Here is a 20,235-nt window from a genome sequence, read left to right as displayed (position 1 = left end):
ATCTTAAGTGAGAATAGCAGCACAATTGGAAGAGCGTAGTCAATGTCACTGAACTGTGCATGTACAAATTTTTTAAATGGTGTATCTTTGGCTATGTATATTTTCACCAAAAAAGAAAAGGTCAAGAAGGGAGAGGGTTGACATGTCTTGGGGTTGTTAACCAATGTCATAAAACAATATGTGTACTGTTTAACGAGAAACTATTTGTTCTGTAAACCTTCACCTAAAGTACAATAAAAATATATATTAAAAAAGAAAAAAGAAAGAAAGAAAATGGCAGTTCCCTGACAGGGAACACAACAGAGAGTCCCTGACGGAGCACGAGAAAAGTGCAGAGCACAACTCAAACTCACGTGAAAGACCAGACTTAATAGTCTGATTGAGACTGGAGGAAGCCTCAAAATCATGGTCACTGGATGCTCTGTTAACCCAGAACTAAAACCGTTCCTGAAGCCAACTCTTTAGACAAAGATTAGACTGGACTATAAAACAGGAAATAACACTCGTGAAGAGTATGCTTCTTAGTTCAAGCAGATACATGAGACCAAATGAGCAGCTCCTGCCCAGAGGCAGGATGAGAAGGCAGGAAAGGACAGGAGCTTGTTGATGGACATGGGAAACCTGAGGTGGAAAGGGGGAGTGTGTTGTCACATTATAGAGACTGCAACTAGTGTCACATAACAGTATGTGTATAAATTTTTGCATAAGAAGTTAACTTGACTTGTAAACTTTCACCTAAAGCACAATAAAAAAAAAAAGAGTTAAAAGGAAAAAGAAAATGGCAGTAACATTTAAGCTGAAACCTGAAGGATGAGAAGAAATCGGCCAGACAAAAGGTAGCCTCTGACAAGACGACAACAAGAACCCTGAAGTAAGAAAGAGTTTGGACACTCTGAATAGCTGTGTGCAAGATAATTCATAATAGTGTGAGAATATTAGAATCTCTTTTTAAAAAGGAGTCCCCGGGTGGTGCAAACGGTTAACACTCTCGGCTGCTAACTGAAAGACTGGGGTCCACCCAGAAGTGTCTCAGAAGAAAGGCCTCGTGGTCTCAGAAGAAAGGCCTGGTGATCTACTTACGTAAAATCAACCATTGAAAACCCTATGGAGCACAGTTCTACTCCATACACATGGGGGTGACTGTGAGCTGAAGTCAACTTAACAAAATTTTTTTAATTAAGAATAAGAAATCAAGGGTTACTGATATTTAATATAAAAAACGACCACGGCACCTTCATTTGGGTATGGCAGATTCCATGTATGAAATGTTCTTTTGTCATATGAGGTTTGAGAGATATCCTGAGGAAACAGTAGGCCTAACACAGAAATATTATTAGTAGGCTTTCAGTGTATAGTAACAGTATACTTATTGTCTGTGTAAGTGAATTTATGGAATATATGATCTAGATTTAACTAAACTCACCTCCAAAAATGAACAAATTGTTTAAAAAGATTCTTGGAAAGCAACTGTATACTGAAGTTAGTGTAAATAAAGCAAATATAAGCCAACAATAAAATGTCATGGCAGATACTTCCATTCTTTTTTATCGTGTTTTAAGTGAAAGTTTACAATTCAAGTTAGTGTCTCATACAAAAATTTATACATACATTGTTATGTGACCCTACTTGCTCTCCCTATACTGTGGCAGCACACTCTTCCTTTCCACCCCGGATTTCCTATGTCCATTCAACCAGCTCCTGACCCTCTCTGCCTTCTCATCTCACCTCTGGACGAGAGCTGCTCATTTAGTCTCATGTATCTACTTGAGCTAAGAAGCACACTCTTCAAGAATATCATTTTATGTCCCATAGTCCAGTCTTGTCTTTGTCTGTCGAGTTGGCCTCAGGAATGGTTTTAGTTTTGGGCTAATAGAGAGTCTGGGGGCCATGTCTTCCAGGGTCCCTCTAGTCTCAAACCATTAAGTCTGGTCTTTTAACTAGAATTTGAGTTCTGTGCCCCACTTTTCTCCTGCTCTGTCAGGGACTCTCTGTTGTGTTCCCTGTCACAGCAGTCACTGGTGGTAGCCAGGCACCACCTAGTTCTTCTGGTGTCAGGCTGATGGAGTCTCTGGTTTATGAGGCCCTTTCTGTCTCTTGGGCTAATACTTCCCTTGTGTCTTTGGTGTTCTTCATTCTCCTTTGCTCCGGGTGGGCTGGGACCAACTGATGCATCTTAGACAGCCGCCCACTAGCTTTTAAGACCCCAGATGCCACTCACCAAAGTGGGATGCAGAATATTTTCTTAACAAAGTTTGTAGCCAATTGACCTAGATGTCCCCTGAAATCGTGGTCCCCAGAACCCCGCCCTTGTTACTCTGTCCCTCGAAGTGTTTGGCTGTATTCAGGAAACTTATTAGCTTTTGGTTTAATCCAGTTGTGCTGACTTTCCCTGTAGTGTGTGCTGTCCTTCCCTTCATCTAAAATAATTCTTATCTACTATATAGTTAATGAATACCTCTCTCCCTCCCTCTCCACCCGTGTTAACTATCAAAGAATGTTTTATTCTGTGTTTAAACCTTTTCTTGAGTTCTTACAATAGTGGTCTTATACAATATTTGTCCTTTTGCAACTGACTAAATTCACTTAGCAGAATGCCTTCCAGACTCCTCCATGTTATGTTTCCCGGATTCATCCTTGTTCTTTATCGTTGCGTAGTATTCCATTGCATGAATGTACCATAATTTGTTTATCCATTCGTCTGTTGATGGGCACCTAGGTTGCTTCCATCTTTTTGTTATCATGAACGGTGCTGCAATGAACATGAATATACATATGTGGTGGCTCTTACTTCTTTAGGATATGTTCCAAGGAGTGGGATTGCTAGATCGTATGGTACTTCTATTTCTAGCTTTTTAAGGAAGCGCCAAGTCGATTTCCAAAGTGATTGTACCATTTTACATTCCCATCAACAGGGTGTAAATGTTCCAGACTCTCCACAACCTCTCCAACATTTACTATTTTGTGTTTTTTGGATTAATGCTAGCCTTCTTGGGGTTAGATGATATCTCATTGTAGTTTTGATCTGCACTTCTCTAATAGCTAACGATCGTGAGCATTTCGTTATGCGTCTGTTAGTTGCCTGAATGTCTTCTTTGGCAAATTGCCTGTTCATATTCTTTGCCCATTTTTTAATTGGGTTGTCTTTTTGTTGTTGAGGTTTTGCAGTATCTTGTAGATTTCAAAGATTCGACGCTGATCAGATTTGTTATAGCCAAAAATTTTTTCCCTATCTCTAGGTTGTCCTTTTACTCTTTTGGTGAAGTCTTTTGATGAGGATAAGTGTTTGATTTTTAGGAGCTCCCAGTTATCTAGTTTCTCTTCTGGTGTTTGTGCATTGTTAGTAATGTTTTATATTCTGTTTATGCCATGTATTAGGGATCCTAGCATTGTCCCTATTTTTTCTTCCATCTTTATCGTTTTTGATTTGATATTTAGGTCTTTGATCCATTTTGAGTTAGTTTTTGTGCATGGTGTGAGGTACGGGTCTTGTTTCCGTTTTTTGCAGATGGATATCCAGTTATGCCAGCACCATTTGTTAAAGAGACTGTCTTTTCCCCCAATTAACGGACTTCAGGCCATTGCAAATATCAGCTGCTCATAGGTAGATAAATTTCGTCAGGATTCTCAATTCTGTTCCATTGGTCTACGTTATCTGTTGTTGTACCAGTACCAGGGTGTTTTGACTACTGTGGCGGTATAATAGGTTCTAAAATCAGGTAGTGTGAGGCCTCCCACTTTGTTCTTCTTCTTGAGTAATGCTTACTTATCCAGGGCCTCTTCCCTTTCCATATGAAGCTGGTAATTTGTTTCTCCATCTCATTAAAAAATACCGTTGGAATTTGGATCAGGATTGTATTGTATCTGTAGATTGCTTCGCGCAGAATTGATGTTTTCACAATGTTGAGTCTTCCTATCCGTGAGCAAGGTAAGCTTTTCCACTTATGCAGGTCTCTTTTGGTTTCCTGCAGTAGTCTCTTGTAGTTTTCATTGTATAGGTCTTTTACATCTCTGGTTAGATTTATTCCTATGTATTTTATCTTCTTGGGGGCTATTGTAAATGGTGTTGATTTGGTGATTTCCTCTTCGAAGCTCTGTTTGTTGGTATAGAGGAATCCACCTGATTTTTGTATGTTTATCTTGTATCCTGATGCTCTGCTGAAATCCTCTATTAGTCCCAGTAGTTCTCTTGAGGATTCTTTGGGGTTTTGTGTCTATAAGACCATATCATCTGCAAATAGAGATACTCTGACTTCTTCCTTACCAATTTGGATGCCCTTTATTTCTTTTTCTAGCTTAACTGCTCTGGCTAGGAACTCCAGCACAATATTGAATAAGAATGGTGATAAAGGGCATCCTTGTCTGGTTCCCGTTCTGAAGTGGAATACTTTCAGATTCTCTCCATTTAGGATGATGTTCGCTGTTGGGTTTGTATAAATGCCCTTTATTATGCTGATGAATTTCCTGTCTATTCCTATTTTGTTGAGAGTTTTTATCATGAATGGGTGTTGGACTCTGTCAACTGCCTTTTCTGCGTCAATTGATAAGATCATGCAGTTCTTGTCTTTTGTTTTATTTACGTGATGGATTACATTGACTGTTTTTCTGGTGTTGATTGTTGTTATCCCGGTTGTTGTTGTTATCCCTGCATACCTGGTATAAATCCCACTTGATCATGGTGAATTATTTTTTTGATATGTTGTTGAATTGTATTGGGTAGAATTTTGTTGAGAATTTTTGCGTCAATGTTTATGAGGGATATTGGTCTGTAATTTTTTTTTTTTTTTAATGGTGTCTTTACCTGGTTTTGGTGCTAGGGTTATGCTGGCTTCATAGAATGAGTCTGGGAGTATTCCATCCTTTTCCATGCTCTGAAATACCTTTAGTAGTAGTGCTGTTAACTCTTCTTTGAAAAGTTTGGTAGAACTTTCCAGTGAAGCCATCTGGACCAGGGCTTTTCTTTGTTGAGAGTCTTTTAATTACCTTTTCAATCTCTTCGTTACATGTTTATTCAGTTGTTCCACATCTGTTTGTGTTAGTTTATGTAGGTAGTGAGTTTCTAGAAATTTGTCCATTTCCTCTAGGTTTTCCAATTTGTTAGAGTACAATTTTTCATGGTATTCTGTTATGATTCTTTTAATTTCACTTGGGTCTGTTGTGATATCACCCATCTCACTTCTCATATGCGTTATTTGCTTCCTCTCGTTTTTCTTTTGTCACTTTGGCCAGTGGTTTATCAATTTTGTTGATCTTTTCAAAGAACCAGCTTTTGGTCTTGTTAACTCTTTCAATTGTTTTTCTATTCTCTATTTCATTTAATTCTGCTCTAATTCTTATTTTTCCTTTCTTCTGGTGCCCGAGGGCTTCTTTTGCTGCTCTCTATTTGTTCAAGCTATAGCGTTAATGTTTTGAATTCAGCCCCTTCTTCTTTTTGGATGTGTGCATTTATTGCTATAAACTGATCTCTGAGCACTGCTTTTGCTGTGTCCCCAAGGTTCTGGGAGGATGTGTTTTCATTCTCATGTGATCCTATGAATTTCTTTATTCCATCATTAATTTCTTCTATAACCCTGTAGTTTTTGAGCAAAATGTTGTTCAGTTTCCATGTGTTTGATTTTTCTTCTTTCCTTTTTCCATTATTGATTTCTATGTTTATGGCTTTATGGTCAGAAAAGATGCTCTGTAATGTTTCGATGCTTTGGATTCTGTTAAGGCTTGCTTTCTGGCCTAATATGTGGCCTATTCTGGAGAATGTTCCACGTGCGTTGTCAAAGAAAGGATACTTGGCTGCTGTTGGGTGGAGTGCTCAGTATGTGTCCATGAGATCAAGGTGGTTGACTGTGGCATTTAGATCTTCCGTGTCTTTGTTGAGCCGCTTGCATAATTTAGCCTGAATACTTTTCAATTAAAAAGTCTGTTCCTACATTTTCAGAGCTGCTGGTATTAGACTTCTATATCTGGGTTAAAGTCACCTTATTGTCGTCAAATATCATTTTCGTCCACTGAACCCTGTCAGACCCAGAATTGCTCCATCTATGAAACCAACAGACTCAAATATTTCAACCTCTAGTCACCATTTCCTTCCTTTGTGGTCTCTTAGTATCTCTCACCTACAAGCTGGCAACAACACTAGTTTCCTACGTGGTACTCATTACACAGATCCAATCACTCATCGGATCCTGTATATTCTATTCCAATAATTCTGATACCCGTTACCTTACCAGTTAATTGCCTAAGTCAATGGATATTTTTGTGTCTTATGCCTTCTAAACACTTAAAATGTCTACCACACCCCTTCCAACTTGAAAGTCTCATTTTCACTCTGACACCTCTTTGTTGGTTCTTCTTTCAACTTTAACCATGACTGAGTTTATCTGCCATTGTTCCGTGTACCACTGCACCCAAACATATCTCTGTCATCTGATTCATCACATGGCATTATAATTTTTGGTTTATTTGTTTTGTTCTTCTGCCACTAGACTGTCAACTCCTTAAGGGTACAAATGACATCGTTCACCTCTATAATTCCAGTTGTGATGGTAAGCACCTAACATAACATTACCAACCTAATAATTCAGCAGGTACTTAATAATAAATAAAAATTACAGTTCAGACTCTGTAACCATACAATTATACTAAGATACTGTTAAAACTATGAGGTCGTCTGGGGGCTGCAAATAGACTCAGATTGCTTTTTTTGGTGAAATTTCATTTCATAAGGAAAAATTCAGAAACAACAAATTTCAAAACATACCTAGCCACTGTTGCTGAGATATTTCACACCAGTATTTTCTCACTGAAAGAATGTCTTTGAGCAGTATGTTGCTATAATCAGCTCCATAAATGGCACCATTAGATGAATCTTTCACTGTATCCATGATGTAATTCAAGAGTTCTTGGCATTTTAGCCTGGGTGCTCCTAATTAAAAATTAAACAAAACATAAGTCTTAATGCCAATAAACTTAGAACACTTGGAATGGCAATATTTAAATAACGTCACTTGGGAAATTACTATTAACTATTACCCTTATAGAGCAGTGGTTGTCAAACTATGACCCACAGGCAAAATTCAGCCAGCTGCCTATTCTTGTAAATAAAGTTTTACTGGAACACAGCCATGCCTATCAATTTATGTATTATCTACGGCTGCTTTTGTACAAACACAGCAAAGTTGAGTAGTTGCAACAGAAACTACAGAGCCTGCAAAGTCAAAAATATTTACTGTTCGGCCCCCTTTCAGAAGAAGTTTGTCAACCCCTGTAGGAATATATAACAAGGAAAATCATTTATTCTATCCTTAATAATTCAGTTTCTGGCATTAGACCTAAAATGATCCAGAGTCTTGACACTCTTTATGAAGAATGAATTAGTTAGAAAAATATAAGATTATGTGGATATTCATCTAAAAAGCAAAATTACTTCCAAGTCCTGTAACAGCATTTATCGCATACAAATATGTAAGGCTGTAACTTTAACATGGTTATTTATTACTTATTGGACATGCTGAGAAGTCAGCATTAATGGATATATATTCTTGAAGATAACAAAGCTACATTTTATAAATTCTTTAATTCTTATTTTCAGTAAATCATACTGATCTAACAGCTGAAAATTTTATTTTATTTCAATACTGACTTAACCTTTAAATTGCACATAACGTACTGTTATAAGCTACAAATAGGGTGCAATTCATTATGTACGTTTAAATATATTCTAGTTTGAGTATTTTCTTATGATGACATCAGACATTGTATTCTGATATGATGAAACTGAATATATCATACTCACAAGAATCAAACTACGGTAAATAAATATACTGATATAACTGCAAAATCATTTTCACTTATGGTTTATTACATAATTTTAGGCACCTGGCCAGTGATGCAACATTCTGTGCATCCCTTACCACATTTTCTTATGTATAACCTCCACTGTATTATTAGATCCTCAAGGAAAGGAATTAATTAATCTCTATATCTTCAATACATAGCCTAGTGACTACCCCAATAGTAGATGCTCAATAAATACTTCTTGAAGGACTACATAAATTAATATTAGGATGCAATCATATTTCCCCATGCCTTTATCCCAATATATATCTCCCTCTACCAACTGTCAGAAGTGTTTTCAAGACTTATGCTGACATTTTTTTCTAAAAAAAGTTGTCTCAAAAGGACATCTAAGTTGCCTGCACAGACTTTAAGATACCTCATGGAACTTAACATTTTTCACAGGTGGGTTTTTTATTCTCTAGGCTCTGTCTGTGCTTTGTCTGTGCAGATGCAGACAAACGCTGACAAGAGAATGAATAAGACTTGCTTACTTGTTCCTTCCCAGCTGCGTTTTACCTTTTTTCTAATCTCTGTTTCTTTCATCATACCTTGGATACCAGTGCTAAGCAAGTCTGGCAAAGTCTAGACATGTGTCTAGATTCCTATCAACCCCCTAACTCTGTGAAAAGACAACTGAAGAAGCGAGCGGAGGTGAGGCAGCAACCTCGCTTTGCCAGGGATGTTTGAATCACAAAACAAAACCTGAAAGGAAAGGAAGCTTTAAATAAAAATACCACTTTTCAAACATTTAATTTATCCTGCATTGATAATTTTACTCACTCTTTCTTTTAAACTGATATATTAATACATTTTCACATGTGATCTCTGCCGTTAATTTTACAATTGAAGTTTTTTTTCACTGTAAGGCAAAATTGTAAGCTGCAAACTTTTCTGCTGGGCTACAAATCAGCATGGCATGTTCAATCCCGCTCTCTCCCATTCGATAAGTACATACTAAGTTCCCAACGTTACTAGTGAAAAATACAAAATTTTACTGGATGCAAGGCTACCACGCAGGGAAAAAAAAACAGGTGCATAATATTCCCATGTAGTTCTTCTCTGTCTCTGCTGGTGTCCCTGACAAAGGTTTGCAGGTACCCAAAAAAACTGGCATCTCAGATGAGCTGCAAAGCTAATTTTTGGTAAACTACTCTTCTTTATACTCAAGTTTCATATCACCATTCTGAAATATTATTCACTAACAATCTACGTGCTTCTACTTAATAATGTTTAACAACACTAGGCTTTCCCGACTCTTGAACTAAACTTGGTATCACAAAGCCACATTTTTATCTGTGAAGAGTAAACAGTCTGTGCCCAGGAGGCCCTAAATAAATATTTTTGCTTCTAGCTTTTTAGCATTGTGTAAAGCCCACTTTTCTACATAAATCTACAAGGATTTTACATTTTGGTTAAAAAAAAAAAAAATCAACTCTTCAAATTATCGAGTGTACAAGTCCGAGATGGGAGCTACGTGGCTCATCAGGAGAAAAAAAGGACCTAGTATCTATTTTTTTTATCAATAGTAAGCAGTGTTAGTTAAAAGTGTGGGTTCTGACTGCCAAGAAAACTAATGTGATCTTAGAATGCATTAGAATAAAAGATATTGAATCCTGCTCCGTTTTATACCAATCAAAATATATCTAAAAAATTGATCCTCACATTTTAAGAGACATGATTAAACTGAAGAATATTCAATAAAGAATGACCCAACACTAGGCCATATGAGTCGAAGAAAGTAGGTCTGTTTAGTTTAGAGGACTCGGAAAATATCATGGCTATCTTCAAACACCTCAATGTCATAAAAAATGATTAACATTTTTCTGTAATATCTCAGAAGGCAGAAGCAGCAGCAAATGGAAAAAGGTTTTGAACTACACTTAAAGCTGTGCAGAAAGAGAAAAGAATGCCTCAAAAGGTATATTCAATCATCAAGGCTGTACGTTTACCTATGTGATAGGGACATATACAGGGGATTCAAGCATGAGTAGTTGAAACAGTAATTTTTAACTTTTTCAAAGTGAGATTCTATCATTCCTTCCTTACATAAACTCCCCGAAATATTTGAACCTATAGTGTTAGAAATTATTATATTTGCTAAAAATTAGAATTAGCAATTTTTGTCTCACCATATTCAGATCAAACTCAAGCAACAGTGACCCAATAAGCCATTTATCTATAATATATAATGCCACTTACTTTTATTTGCACATTTAATGAAGTATTTGACCAAGCTACTGATTTCTTGCATCTTTTTCTGCCTGGAAGATTGTGTTGAAGCCGATACATTTGGTTTTGCTGTTTTCAGACATTCTGTTTCTTTCTGAATATATTTCTGTAGAAATCTTTAAGAAAAAAACAAAATGGAATTTCAGAAACTAAATGCTTAAATTTAAATGCTTAAGTTATTATAATAACTTCAAAAAGTCCTGCATATATATCATCACAAAGAGCATCATTTCAACTACATTGCTACGATCAATATATCAGCTAAATGAAATAATTAAATCTTTCTTTCAGGACCTAACTCCCACTACACCAATTTAAAGTCTGATCTGCAAAGCTCTTGATCTATATAACCTCCATGATTTTCTGTTGCTTCATTGCCTGTGCTCTCGTTTTATCATTAAAAGTTTGCAATGCTATTAAAGAGCATTTAATCCTCCTTCTCCTCTTTCCTATTATTCTGTACATGACTTAACTCTTTCCCTAGGTAGTTGATAATGTTTCTAGCCTTTAAATAAAGCCTGCCTAGAAGACACTCAGGACTAAGCAGGAAGTGCCAGGTCCACATTTGACCTACTGGATCAGCTTATGCAGAACAGTACTCATTAAGTAAAAATTCTATTTGTAGTACCTGAAATAAACTAAGTAAGAGGGAAGGGAGCATGCATCTCCCATGTTACATGCATTCAAATCTATAACTGTCAATCTAGTACCAAACGGGCTAAAAAATAAAATGGATTATTCTAAACACTTGCAGACAATACTCATACTTCCTCTCAAGTGCAAATGTTTCAAGTTTAATAATCTCAGTAGTCTACATTAATTTAAAATATCTTATTCATCTTTTCTAAGTCTCATAATGTTTCTAAGTTATAAGTGGTCTTCATGGCTGGACATTATACTTCTTACATAAAATAGTACCAAAGCAGTTGGCCACTCCTGTACAGCAAGCAATTGTCTTCCCATTGCCTGAGTTTTGTTTTTTAAATGCATCCATATAGAAGTATTCTATTCTAGTCTTCTTCTGACTCGTTTTATTATTATTTAACACATGGCAGTTACTTAGAAGCAACATTTGAAGATAACAAAATAATGATTAAGCATTTATTATTAATAGGCTGTCTTTAAGCTGCATTTTTACGTAAGTCAGAACAGGTATATACGGTTCTTATCTAGCCTTACTTTAGTGCAAGAGGAGCTTGGTGGCACAGTGGTTAACAGCTCAGCTGTTAATCAAAAAGGTCAGCAGTTAGAATCCACCAGCTGCTCCTCAGAAACCCTATGGGGCAGTTCTACTCTGTCCTATAGGTTGCTGTGAGTTGGAATCGACTCAACGGCAACAGGTTTTTTTTTTTTTTTTTATTATTATTATAGCTTAATTTCATTTCCTAATTTGAAACAAAGTCTTATGAACTAATCAATATAGAAAGAATTCCCTCTCAATCTTGAGTGAGATATGACTAAGACATTTTAATGACCAGTGATTAAAAACTTTAACTTCTTCTACGTGACTCTCCTTTAAAAACTATATTATGAAGCACCAATTTCATATGCAAAGCAAATTGGTATATGAGGAACAAAGATGAATAAGACCTATACATACACAAAATAAATATTATCAGAACATAAATAAAAATGAAATACAAATAAAGAAAGCAAAACAATATTAGAATACCTAAAAACAGCATCCCAGTTCAAAAATTTTCCTGGCTTGGAATCTGAATGCCGATCTAAATGTTGAACTGTTTCAGGATCCCGAATAAGGCGCTTAAATTTCTCAACTTCTTTCTGAAAATGAAAAATGGGAACATGATAATAAGTTACCAATCATACATCTGTTTCAAGGAAAGATTACATTTAAGTAATATACTACCCTCCGTTCTGTAGCTCTATCATGTTCTAGATGACGGCAGCAAATAAGCAGATCATTAAGCGCTAGACTCATGGTTCAGAATTTCAGGTCACACATCGTTGTCTGTAAAATAAGTAAATAAAATTAATTTCGACCATGGTATCAATACATAATTAGGTTTAACTGTACAACCAGAGGTACAATGTGATCAAATGATTTTCCTTAAGAATTTGACATTTAAAATGAGATTCTTAGTATGGAGCAAAACAACGCTTCAACACAAATGCGTGCTTTGTTCCCACCAATAGGATAAAAATAAGTGTTGTTTATCACTGAGTACTCTTCTAGGAAACATCATATTTAACTTGAGACACAAAAGATGACTAGAAGACAGCTAAACAAAGAATAAGGAAAAGAGCACTTAAGAATTTAACAACAGCAGTCTGAACTATTTAAAAGTATCCTTGCTTATATGTAGTGACTTGCCATTTCACTGATGCAAAAGCTTAAATTGCTTATGCTTTGGAACTGATAAATAGGAAACTATCAGAGAAAATCCTCACAACTGGACCAATAAGCAACATCATGATAAACGGAGAAAAGACTGAAGTTGTCAAGGATTTCATTTTACTTGGATCCACAATCAACACCCATGGAAGCAGCAGTCAGGAAATCAAAAGATGCATTGTACTGGGCAAATTTGCTGCAAAAGACCTCTTTAAAATGTTGAAAAACAAAGATGTCACCTCAAAGACTAAGGTGTACCTGACACAAGCCATGGTATTTTTAATTGCATCACATGCATGCGAAAGCTGGACAATGAATAACGAAGACCGGAGAAGAATTGACACCTTTGAACTGTGGTGTTGGTGAAGAATACTGAATATACCATGGACTGCCAAAAGAATTAACAAATTTGTCTTGGAAGAAGTACAACCAGAATGCTCCTTAGAAGGAAGGACGGCGAGACTACGTCTTACGTGCTCTGGACATGTTGTCAGGAGAGAGCAGTCCCTGGAGAATGACATCATGCTTGGTAAAGTACAGGGTCAGCGAAAAAAAGACATACCCTCAACAAGATGGAATGACACAGTGGCTGCAACAATGGGCTCAAGCATAACGATTGTGAGCATGGCACAGGATGGGGCAGTGTTCCGTTCTGTGCTGCACAGGGTCGCTATGAGTCGGAACCGACTTGATGGCACCCAACAACAACAATCAGAGCTAATAAGTCTTGCCTGGCACTCAACACCTCAACTGGCTTCACAGTTCTCATTTAATACATAAAACTAGGAGGAAAATGATACTCCTGTTTTGAAATGAAATGAAGGAAATCATGTTATAGTGATATTCCTTACAAATATAAAGGTCAACTATGTTTTACTATGCCTTGATTCCACTGTAGTAGCTTTCCTCATTTTAGGATTTCTGATATAATCAAACCATTCCTGGATATCCTTTTAAAAAATTTTTTGTAAGCACAGCATTCGGTTATATTATTTCTGAGCCTTTTTACAAAGAAGCTTCATTTTTGTTAGTCTATTTATTATAATCACAAAAAAGTACATATGTATGTCTATTACATCTAAATGCACCTCAAGAAAAGAGGTAGGGAAACATCCTTCTATCCATCCATCTAAATTCTGTTCAATCTTTCAAGATCAAATGTTTCTCTACACCTAACTAACCTCACAATCTTAAAATTGGAAGGAACTGAGAGACTTACAAAGGAAAAGGAAAAGGAAGGGAGCCTTCCTGCAAAATTACTGTCTTCTCTTTCAATAAGTGCAAAGTACCTAACAAGACTACCCGTTTCACTGGCAGGTAGCTGTAATTCTTTTCTCCATTTGTATTAATTGATTGTTCTTCTGACCCTTAACACTATTAAAACATCCCCTTTACTGTTGTAGATTACAGGTTATTTACAAGATTTTCTTTTTCATTTGACTGTAAACTTAAGGACAAAGACTGTCATTTTCATTTTTCTATTTCTTATGATTTATCTGGGAATCATTCCCCTTCTATCTTAAAGACTTCTTAACTGAATCTATAAAGGAATTGGGATTTTAATTCATGAGAACACATTAGCAGTATTCAAAGATCCATGAGGGTACTTTTATTCCTAAATATACTAGAAATGTTATTTCTAATGTGAAGAAAATGCATGTTTACTGAATACGTGATAACTTCCAGGAAGAGGTCGCCTTAAACTGGACTTTTTTTCAAGCTGTGGCTTTTCTGAATCTGTTTTTCTCTCCTCAGTTTCTCAAAGATTAATTACTTTGACAAAAACAAGACAGTTTAGTATTAGCACTTACATAAACAGGCGATGTTCATTCACTGATCCATGCAAACAGTATTTGCCGGGCTCCTACTGTGTTCCAGGTACTATTTAGGGATAGCAAGACATATAATGGAGCCCTGGTGGCGCAGTGGTTACGAGCTTGGCTGCTAACCAAAAGGTTGGCAGTTCAAACCTACTAGCTGCTCCTTGGAAACCCTGTGGGGCAATTCTACTCTGTCGTATAGAGTCACTATGAGTCAATGTTATGGACTGAATTGTGTCCCCCAAAAATCATGTGTGTCAACTTGGCTAGGCCATGATTCCCAGTACTGTGTCACTGTCCACTATTTTGTCATCTGATGCGATTTTGCTATGTATTGTATATCCTGCCTCTATGATGTTGATGAGGCAGGATTAGAGGCAGTTATATTAATGAGACAAGACTCAATCTACAAGATTAGGTTGCATCGTAAATCAACCTCTTTTGAGATATAAAAGAGACAATCAAGCAGAGTGACATAGGGACCTCATACCATGAAGAAACAAGAGTCAGGAGAATAGCACGTTCTCTGGACCCGGGGTCCTTGCGCTGAGAAGCTCTTCAACCAATGAAGACTGATGACAAAGACTGTCTTAGTCATCTAGTGCTGCTCTAACAGAAATACCACAAGTGGATGGTTTTAACAAAGATAAATTTATTTCTTCACAGTCCAGTAGGCTAAAAGTCCAAATTCAGGGCATCAGCTTCAGGGGAAGGTTTTCTCTCACTGTCAGCCTTCTCATCAATGTTCCACTGGACTAGGAGCCTCTCTGTGCGGGGACCACGGTCCAAAGGACACACTCTGCTTTCTTCATGGTATGAGGCCTTCCTGTCTTTCTGCTCACTTCTGTCTTTTATATCTCAAGACATTTCCTCAGGATACAATCTAATCTTGTAGACTGAGTCCTGCCTTACTAGCACAACTGCCACCCATCCTCCCTTATTAACATCATAGAGGCAGGATTTACAACATATAGGAAAACCACACAATACCAGCAATCATGGCCCTGCCAAATTGATACACACATTTTTTGGGGGACGTAATTCAATCCATGACAAGGACCTTCCCCCAGAGCCGACAGAGACAGAAAGTCTTTCTCTGGAGCTGATGCCCCGAATTCGGACTTCTAGCCTCCTAGACTGTGACAGAATAAATTTCTCTTTGTTGAAACCATCCATCTGTGGTATTTGTTACAGCAGCACTAGATGACTAAAACAGCTGGAATCGACTCAATGGCAATGGGTTTGGTTTCGGTTTTTAGACATACAGTGAACTACAGAGACACAACTCTTACCTTCATAGAGTTCATCATCTAGTAAGAGAGAGTGCCAATAAATAAACTGATAAATCAATGTATAATTACAAATTATGATATATGCCTCAAAGAAAACAGAAGTACAGTAATGGAAAATAAATGTAGAGAGGATTTTAAATAAATTGTAAGGGAATACTTCTCAGAGGTGGCTATAATAAACCCAAGATCTAAATGAACTGATGCCAATTATAGCAAAAGCTAGAGGACCAAAGTTTCAGGGAAGAAGACTACCATAACCAAAGGGTCCTAAGATGGAAAAGAGCTTGTATGCTGGAGGAACTGAAAGGTCAGAGGGACTAGAGAGTAGTCAGTTAAATAAGAGTATCACCAGATGAAGCTGAACTCCATTCACACATTAATCCAGAGCTACCTAGGTTCCACTCCCAACATTCAACTGAAACTATACATATTTCCTATACGACAGCCTCTGAATTGGCAAATCCAATGTTCCTTTTTCGACCTCAACCAAGTTGACATTGATCCCTTTGCAGAATTGGACAATGATGCCTACACCCTATCTTCCTGAAAATAACTCTGCCCTTGGCATGCCATCATTTTCTAGTAGTTAAAAGTGTGGGCCCTGTAGTCACATCATATTTGTTGGAATCCTGGAAAAATTCCAGTCAAAGACCTGGAATGGGAGACTCGGAAGAGGCTAGCGAGCCCCTTCAGGAGCCTGATGTGTGAGATTGGATTATTGGCAGGACCGTGGAGAGCAACACATATTCTGCTGAAAATCCGACAGGCAAGACAACTGGTTGCTATGCAATGCATACACTGCCCTTGTTTTCTAAGGGGAAGATGAAGTTTCCAGCAGGGCTTCCACCTGTACTTTTTCCCATTCAGGTTATCACTCTAGTTCACCCAAATTTTGAAAATTCAAGTCTGTTCTGGTTTTGCTTCCCAGGCCATGGCTGAACTGGGAAGAACCAGTTCGAAGCCCAGTGTTTAACACAGGGTCTGGAACATAGCAAACACTCAATGTTACCAATCATCATTATTCCCTTCTTTTCTGATGCTCAATAAACGTTAGCAATCATCATTATTCCCTTCCTTTCTGACTGCTTCATCGTTAGTCCCTTTTGATGGGTGGTTCCTCTTCCACCCACATATGAAAGAACATTCTGGTTTCCATACTTCTCACACCATGTTCTCTTGGTGTGATTCATCCATTCTTACAACTTTACATGTTGAAGACTCTCAAATTCATTTCATTTAATGCCAGACCTCACTCGTGTATTTCAGGAACCTTCAGGAACTTTTGTGCCTTTACATGCACTTTTCCTTCTGTCTGGAAAGGCTCCTAGCATTTTCCAACGGCAATTTAGACACTGCTAGGTCTCACCACAAACAATCTTCCCAGGCCGAGTTGCCAGAGAACCTCATTCAACTCCTCTTCCACCACAATAGTCTTCTGTCACTTTAATTGTCATTGTCTTTTCATTTAACGGTACCTGGTAAAATTAGCAGCTAACACTCACAAGTGCTCACCACAGGAAAGGATCGTCTCATTTATTCTCACAAGGAGATAGCACCGCGAGGTCACAGAGCTGACTGAGTCAGAATTCCAACTCGTGCAGCAATGTGCGCCAGCACCGACCTCGGGTTCTTTAACCACGAAGCTGTAATTTAGGCATCAGTAAATGCCCGCTGATTCGAAGCAGTAATAAGGAGGAAAAAGAAGATGATTAGTCAACTAGTTAAATCTGGGCAGTAAGGTGACAGATGGAGGGGACGCGCAAGAGGGTTATGGCTAAATCCGCTAGGGGGATGGGAGAGGAGTGCGGAGAAGAATGGGGTGAAGCAGGGGGCATAAAGTACTGTTCTGAAGGAGTGCGTGGGGCTGGGTATCTGGGGGCAAGGGCAGATGGATTGGGTAAGACTGAATTCCCCATCGCACAAGGCAAAAACTTGCTTCCGCGCTCCTACCGCAGCACTCTGACGGTAACCACACTGGTGACCAAAGTCGTATCGTCTGAGGCTGCAGTGGCTGCGGCCCAAATCCGCGATCCTCTCGCCTCCTCCTGCGGCCACAGCTTCTCAAACTCGTTATCCACGCACCTATACCCGCTTCCGGTTCAAACCCGGCGTGACCGCGCAGCATCCGTCTCGCGAGGAACAAGTCACGCCAAGCCGGTGTCGGCGCACAGTCTGCCCATGCGCGCCATATATCACACGCTTTCCTTCACTCAAAACATCCGCACGCCCAAAACATTCGGCTGCACTGAGGAAACGCGCCTGCGCCTTCCTGTCCACCAATGGAGACAGACCTTGTAATTGATGCTCGCTCTCTGACTCCGGCTCTTGCGCTAGTCTGCCCCACCCCTCCAAATATGAGGACGGAAATGACGACAGTTCAAGGAGAACGGAGGCGGGTTTCATTTCGGCGCCTTTCTTTCTCCCGCGGAAGCGATTGGCTGGCGTGGAGCAAAAGAGGCGGGACAAGTTGCCGCGGGTTGAGTGCCGCCAGTGGAACCGGGAGATGCGGCGCAGTATCTGTCGTTGTATTTGCCTTTACCTTAGTCTAGTCTCTTATTGTGATTCCTTCTGCGGCCTCGATCATGTTGTTACCTTCGGACGTAGCCCGGCTGGTTTTGGGTAAGCGCGGACGCGAGAGGGAGGGTACTGGACCAAGCTAAGTAGGACGGAAGGACCTTTAGGGCCAAAGGTTTTCCTTGGGCGGGGAAGGTTTGGGGCTTTGCCTCCCCGCCCACAAGTTCAGACGCGGTGATTCTCCTTCAGCCGAAGGCTTTGGTACTTTAAGCCTCTTTGTGCGGATGCTCCTCTCCTCAGAGGCTGCGTGCGATAGGAGAGCTTAAGAGAAGCACCGAGTGGAACACTTGGGGCCCGGGTTCGGAGGGAAAGTCAGGCCTGCACACTTAACTACGACCCCTGAAAGAAGAGTTGGCTACGTGACGGGCGACTGACTGTGCGTCTTCAGTCTTGATCACGCTTTCCCTTATGAGCTGAGGCCAAACCAGGAAAAATAAGGACTTCCCCTGGCACCTAGCTTTGTAGAAAGACCATTCTAACGCCGTTCACATGTCTGGCCCTTAAACTACGAATTTGGCACCAGTGGGGGTGATCGTCTCTCTCACCCCTCCCCCCCGAAGTAAGTCGTCCAGTGTAGAGGTTTGAAATGCCAGTTGCATATTTTAAAACAACAGCGATTCTTACTCCTTTGATTAGCAAAATATTTCAGAGAGGAAATGCCTTCCAGCTGAACATTTTCTAGTTAGTTTTTTCTGCATTTGAGGAGAGATCAGTTCTGTGGGTCAGTTGTCTGTCAGGGTGTATTGCCTCTCTTGGCAAACGGGTTTTGTTGTTGTTTGTGCCCTGAAAGAATAAAGAAGGTGGTACCCCTGGGAACGTGAGCCACGTAAAGCTCAAAACCTGGGCCGGTGATTTACAGACATCATATGTGATATCCCTAAATGTAAACAGTAAACATCTGTGCTGAAACCTCCTATAGTATCCACAGCCATTGTTTCATTGTTAGAAAAACCCATTTGTCTTGTTCCATACTCATCTCTGTCCAAAAAAAAAAAAAAAAAGGTGTTTTTACAGGGTTCTTTTTTAAATAATATTTTATTGTGTTTTTGTTGAAGGTTTACACAGCAGTTTAGGTCCCCATTCAACAATTTCTACACAAGTTGTTCAGTGACATTGGTTATATTTTTCACAGTGCATGGACATTCTCATCATTTCCATTCTGGTTGTTCCGTTTCAGGGTTCTTGATAAGCTCATTTTGTAGGAAGCGTTAGGAGGAAATGCATTCCACCATCCAATTTTGGAGAAACTAATTTAATGACTTAAACTAATATTTTATTACTATTTGATTAATCTTCTGCCCACTTTATCAGAATCAAATATCAACATGGTTAACCTACACCTCTTATCTGTGGTAAAAAGCTGGTTGTATTTATTAGGTTACATGTATGCCAACAAAAGTAGACTTTACGTATACGTTGATGTACTTTATTTTTCCTCCATGCATATTTTTGCATTGAATTTTGAGTTTGGGTAGTTTGGTAATCCAGTTGCGTTTCAATGACTATAGCCTTAATTATTAAACAGGGTTTCTCAAACTTGATACTGTTGACATTTTGGGTCAGAAAATTCTTTGTTTTGGGGAGCCGTCCTGTGCATTATGGGATGTCTAGCAGTATCCCTGGCCTCCATCCACTGGATGTCGGTAACGGCCCTACTCCCAGTTCTGACATGGAAAATATATTTCCAGATATTGCCAATATGTCCAGGGAGATGGGCAAAATCACCCCCCAGTCAAGAACTACTGTAATGGTCTTAACAATCTAATTATCCAATTAGAATAATTCACACCAGCTTGTGAGTATTCATTCTCCACAAACCAGCTGCTCTACTTATTTCCTACTTTTTTAATGGATGAAAACTCCAGACGCATTCTTGTCTTATCCTAAAAATCTCTGTCATCCACATTCTTTTTACTGTCACCTCCCCTAGCAATATGCCTCCCATTACTTCTCACTTGTACTTTTTTGTTTTAGCTTCCCATATAGTCTTTCTTCTTGCAGTTCATCTTATTTGCTGTTACAACAATCTTCCTAAAACATTCACAGTATGCCTCCTATTTTAAAAGTTGAAACCATTATGCACTTAGTAAAAGAATTTCAAACTGCAAAAGGGTGTATGATACACACCGAAACA

General features: G+C 38.7%; 2 protein-coding genes across 10 annotated transcripts in view; one reads left to right on the top strand and one right to left on the bottom strand.

The window, feature by feature from the left end:
* The window catches only part of ATM (ATM serine/threonine kinase), a 100,956-nt gene extending 83,216 nt beyond the window's left edge, over positions 1 to 17,740 (bottom strand). For 4 of the 6 annotated variants that reach the window (XM_023736954.1, XM_023736957.1, XM_023736958.1 and 1 more), the window contains exons 1-5: positions 17,478 to 17,616; positions 11,930 to 12,031; positions 11,732 to 11,844; positions 10,030 to 10,175; positions 6,752 to 6,916 (exon numbers count right to left, since the gene is read on the bottom strand). In XM_023736954.1, the coding sequence (XP_023592722.1) occupies positions 6,752 to 6,916; positions 10,030 to 10,175; positions 11,732 to 11,844; positions 11,930 to 12,001 (496 nt within the window). In that variant the 5' untranslated portion in view covers positions 12,002 to 12,031; positions 17,478 to 17,616. Of the gene's footprint in view, positions 1 to 6,751; positions 6,917 to 10,029; positions 10,176 to 11,731; positions 11,845 to 11,929; positions 12,032 to 17,029; positions 17,410 to 17,477 lie in introns of those variants that run through there. The other 2 variants (XM_023736955.1, XM_023736956.1) reach the window with 2 other exon arrangements.
* Positions 17,741 to 18,002: 262 nt separating this feature from the next.
* The window catches only part of LOC101340476 (protein NPAT), a 57,744-nt gene continuing 55,511 nt past the window's right edge, over positions 18,003 to 20,235 (top strand). For all 4 annotated transcript variants that reach the window (XM_023736953.1, XM_004382476.2, XM_023736952.1 and 1 more), the window contains exon 1: positions 18,003 to 18,146. In XM_023736953.1, coding sequence (XP_023592721.1) covers positions 18,110 to 18,146 — 37 coding nt within the window. In that variant the 5' untranslated portion in view covers positions 18,003 to 18,109. The remainder of the gene's footprint in view (positions 18,147 to 20,235) is intronic.

The sequence above is a fragment of the Trichechus manatus genome, unplaced genomic scaffold (genome assembly GCF_000243295.1).
Source record: "Trichechus manatus latirostris isolate Lorelei unplaced genomic scaffold, TriManLat1.0 scaffold00094, whole genome shotgun sequence".
NCBI classification, from domain to species: Eukaryota; Metazoa; Chordata; class Mammalia; order Sirenia; family Trichechidae; genus Trichechus; species Trichechus manatus.
The sequence above is the reverse complement of the archived record's forward strand: the minus strand, read 5'-3'. Positions and strand labels throughout refer to the sequence as shown.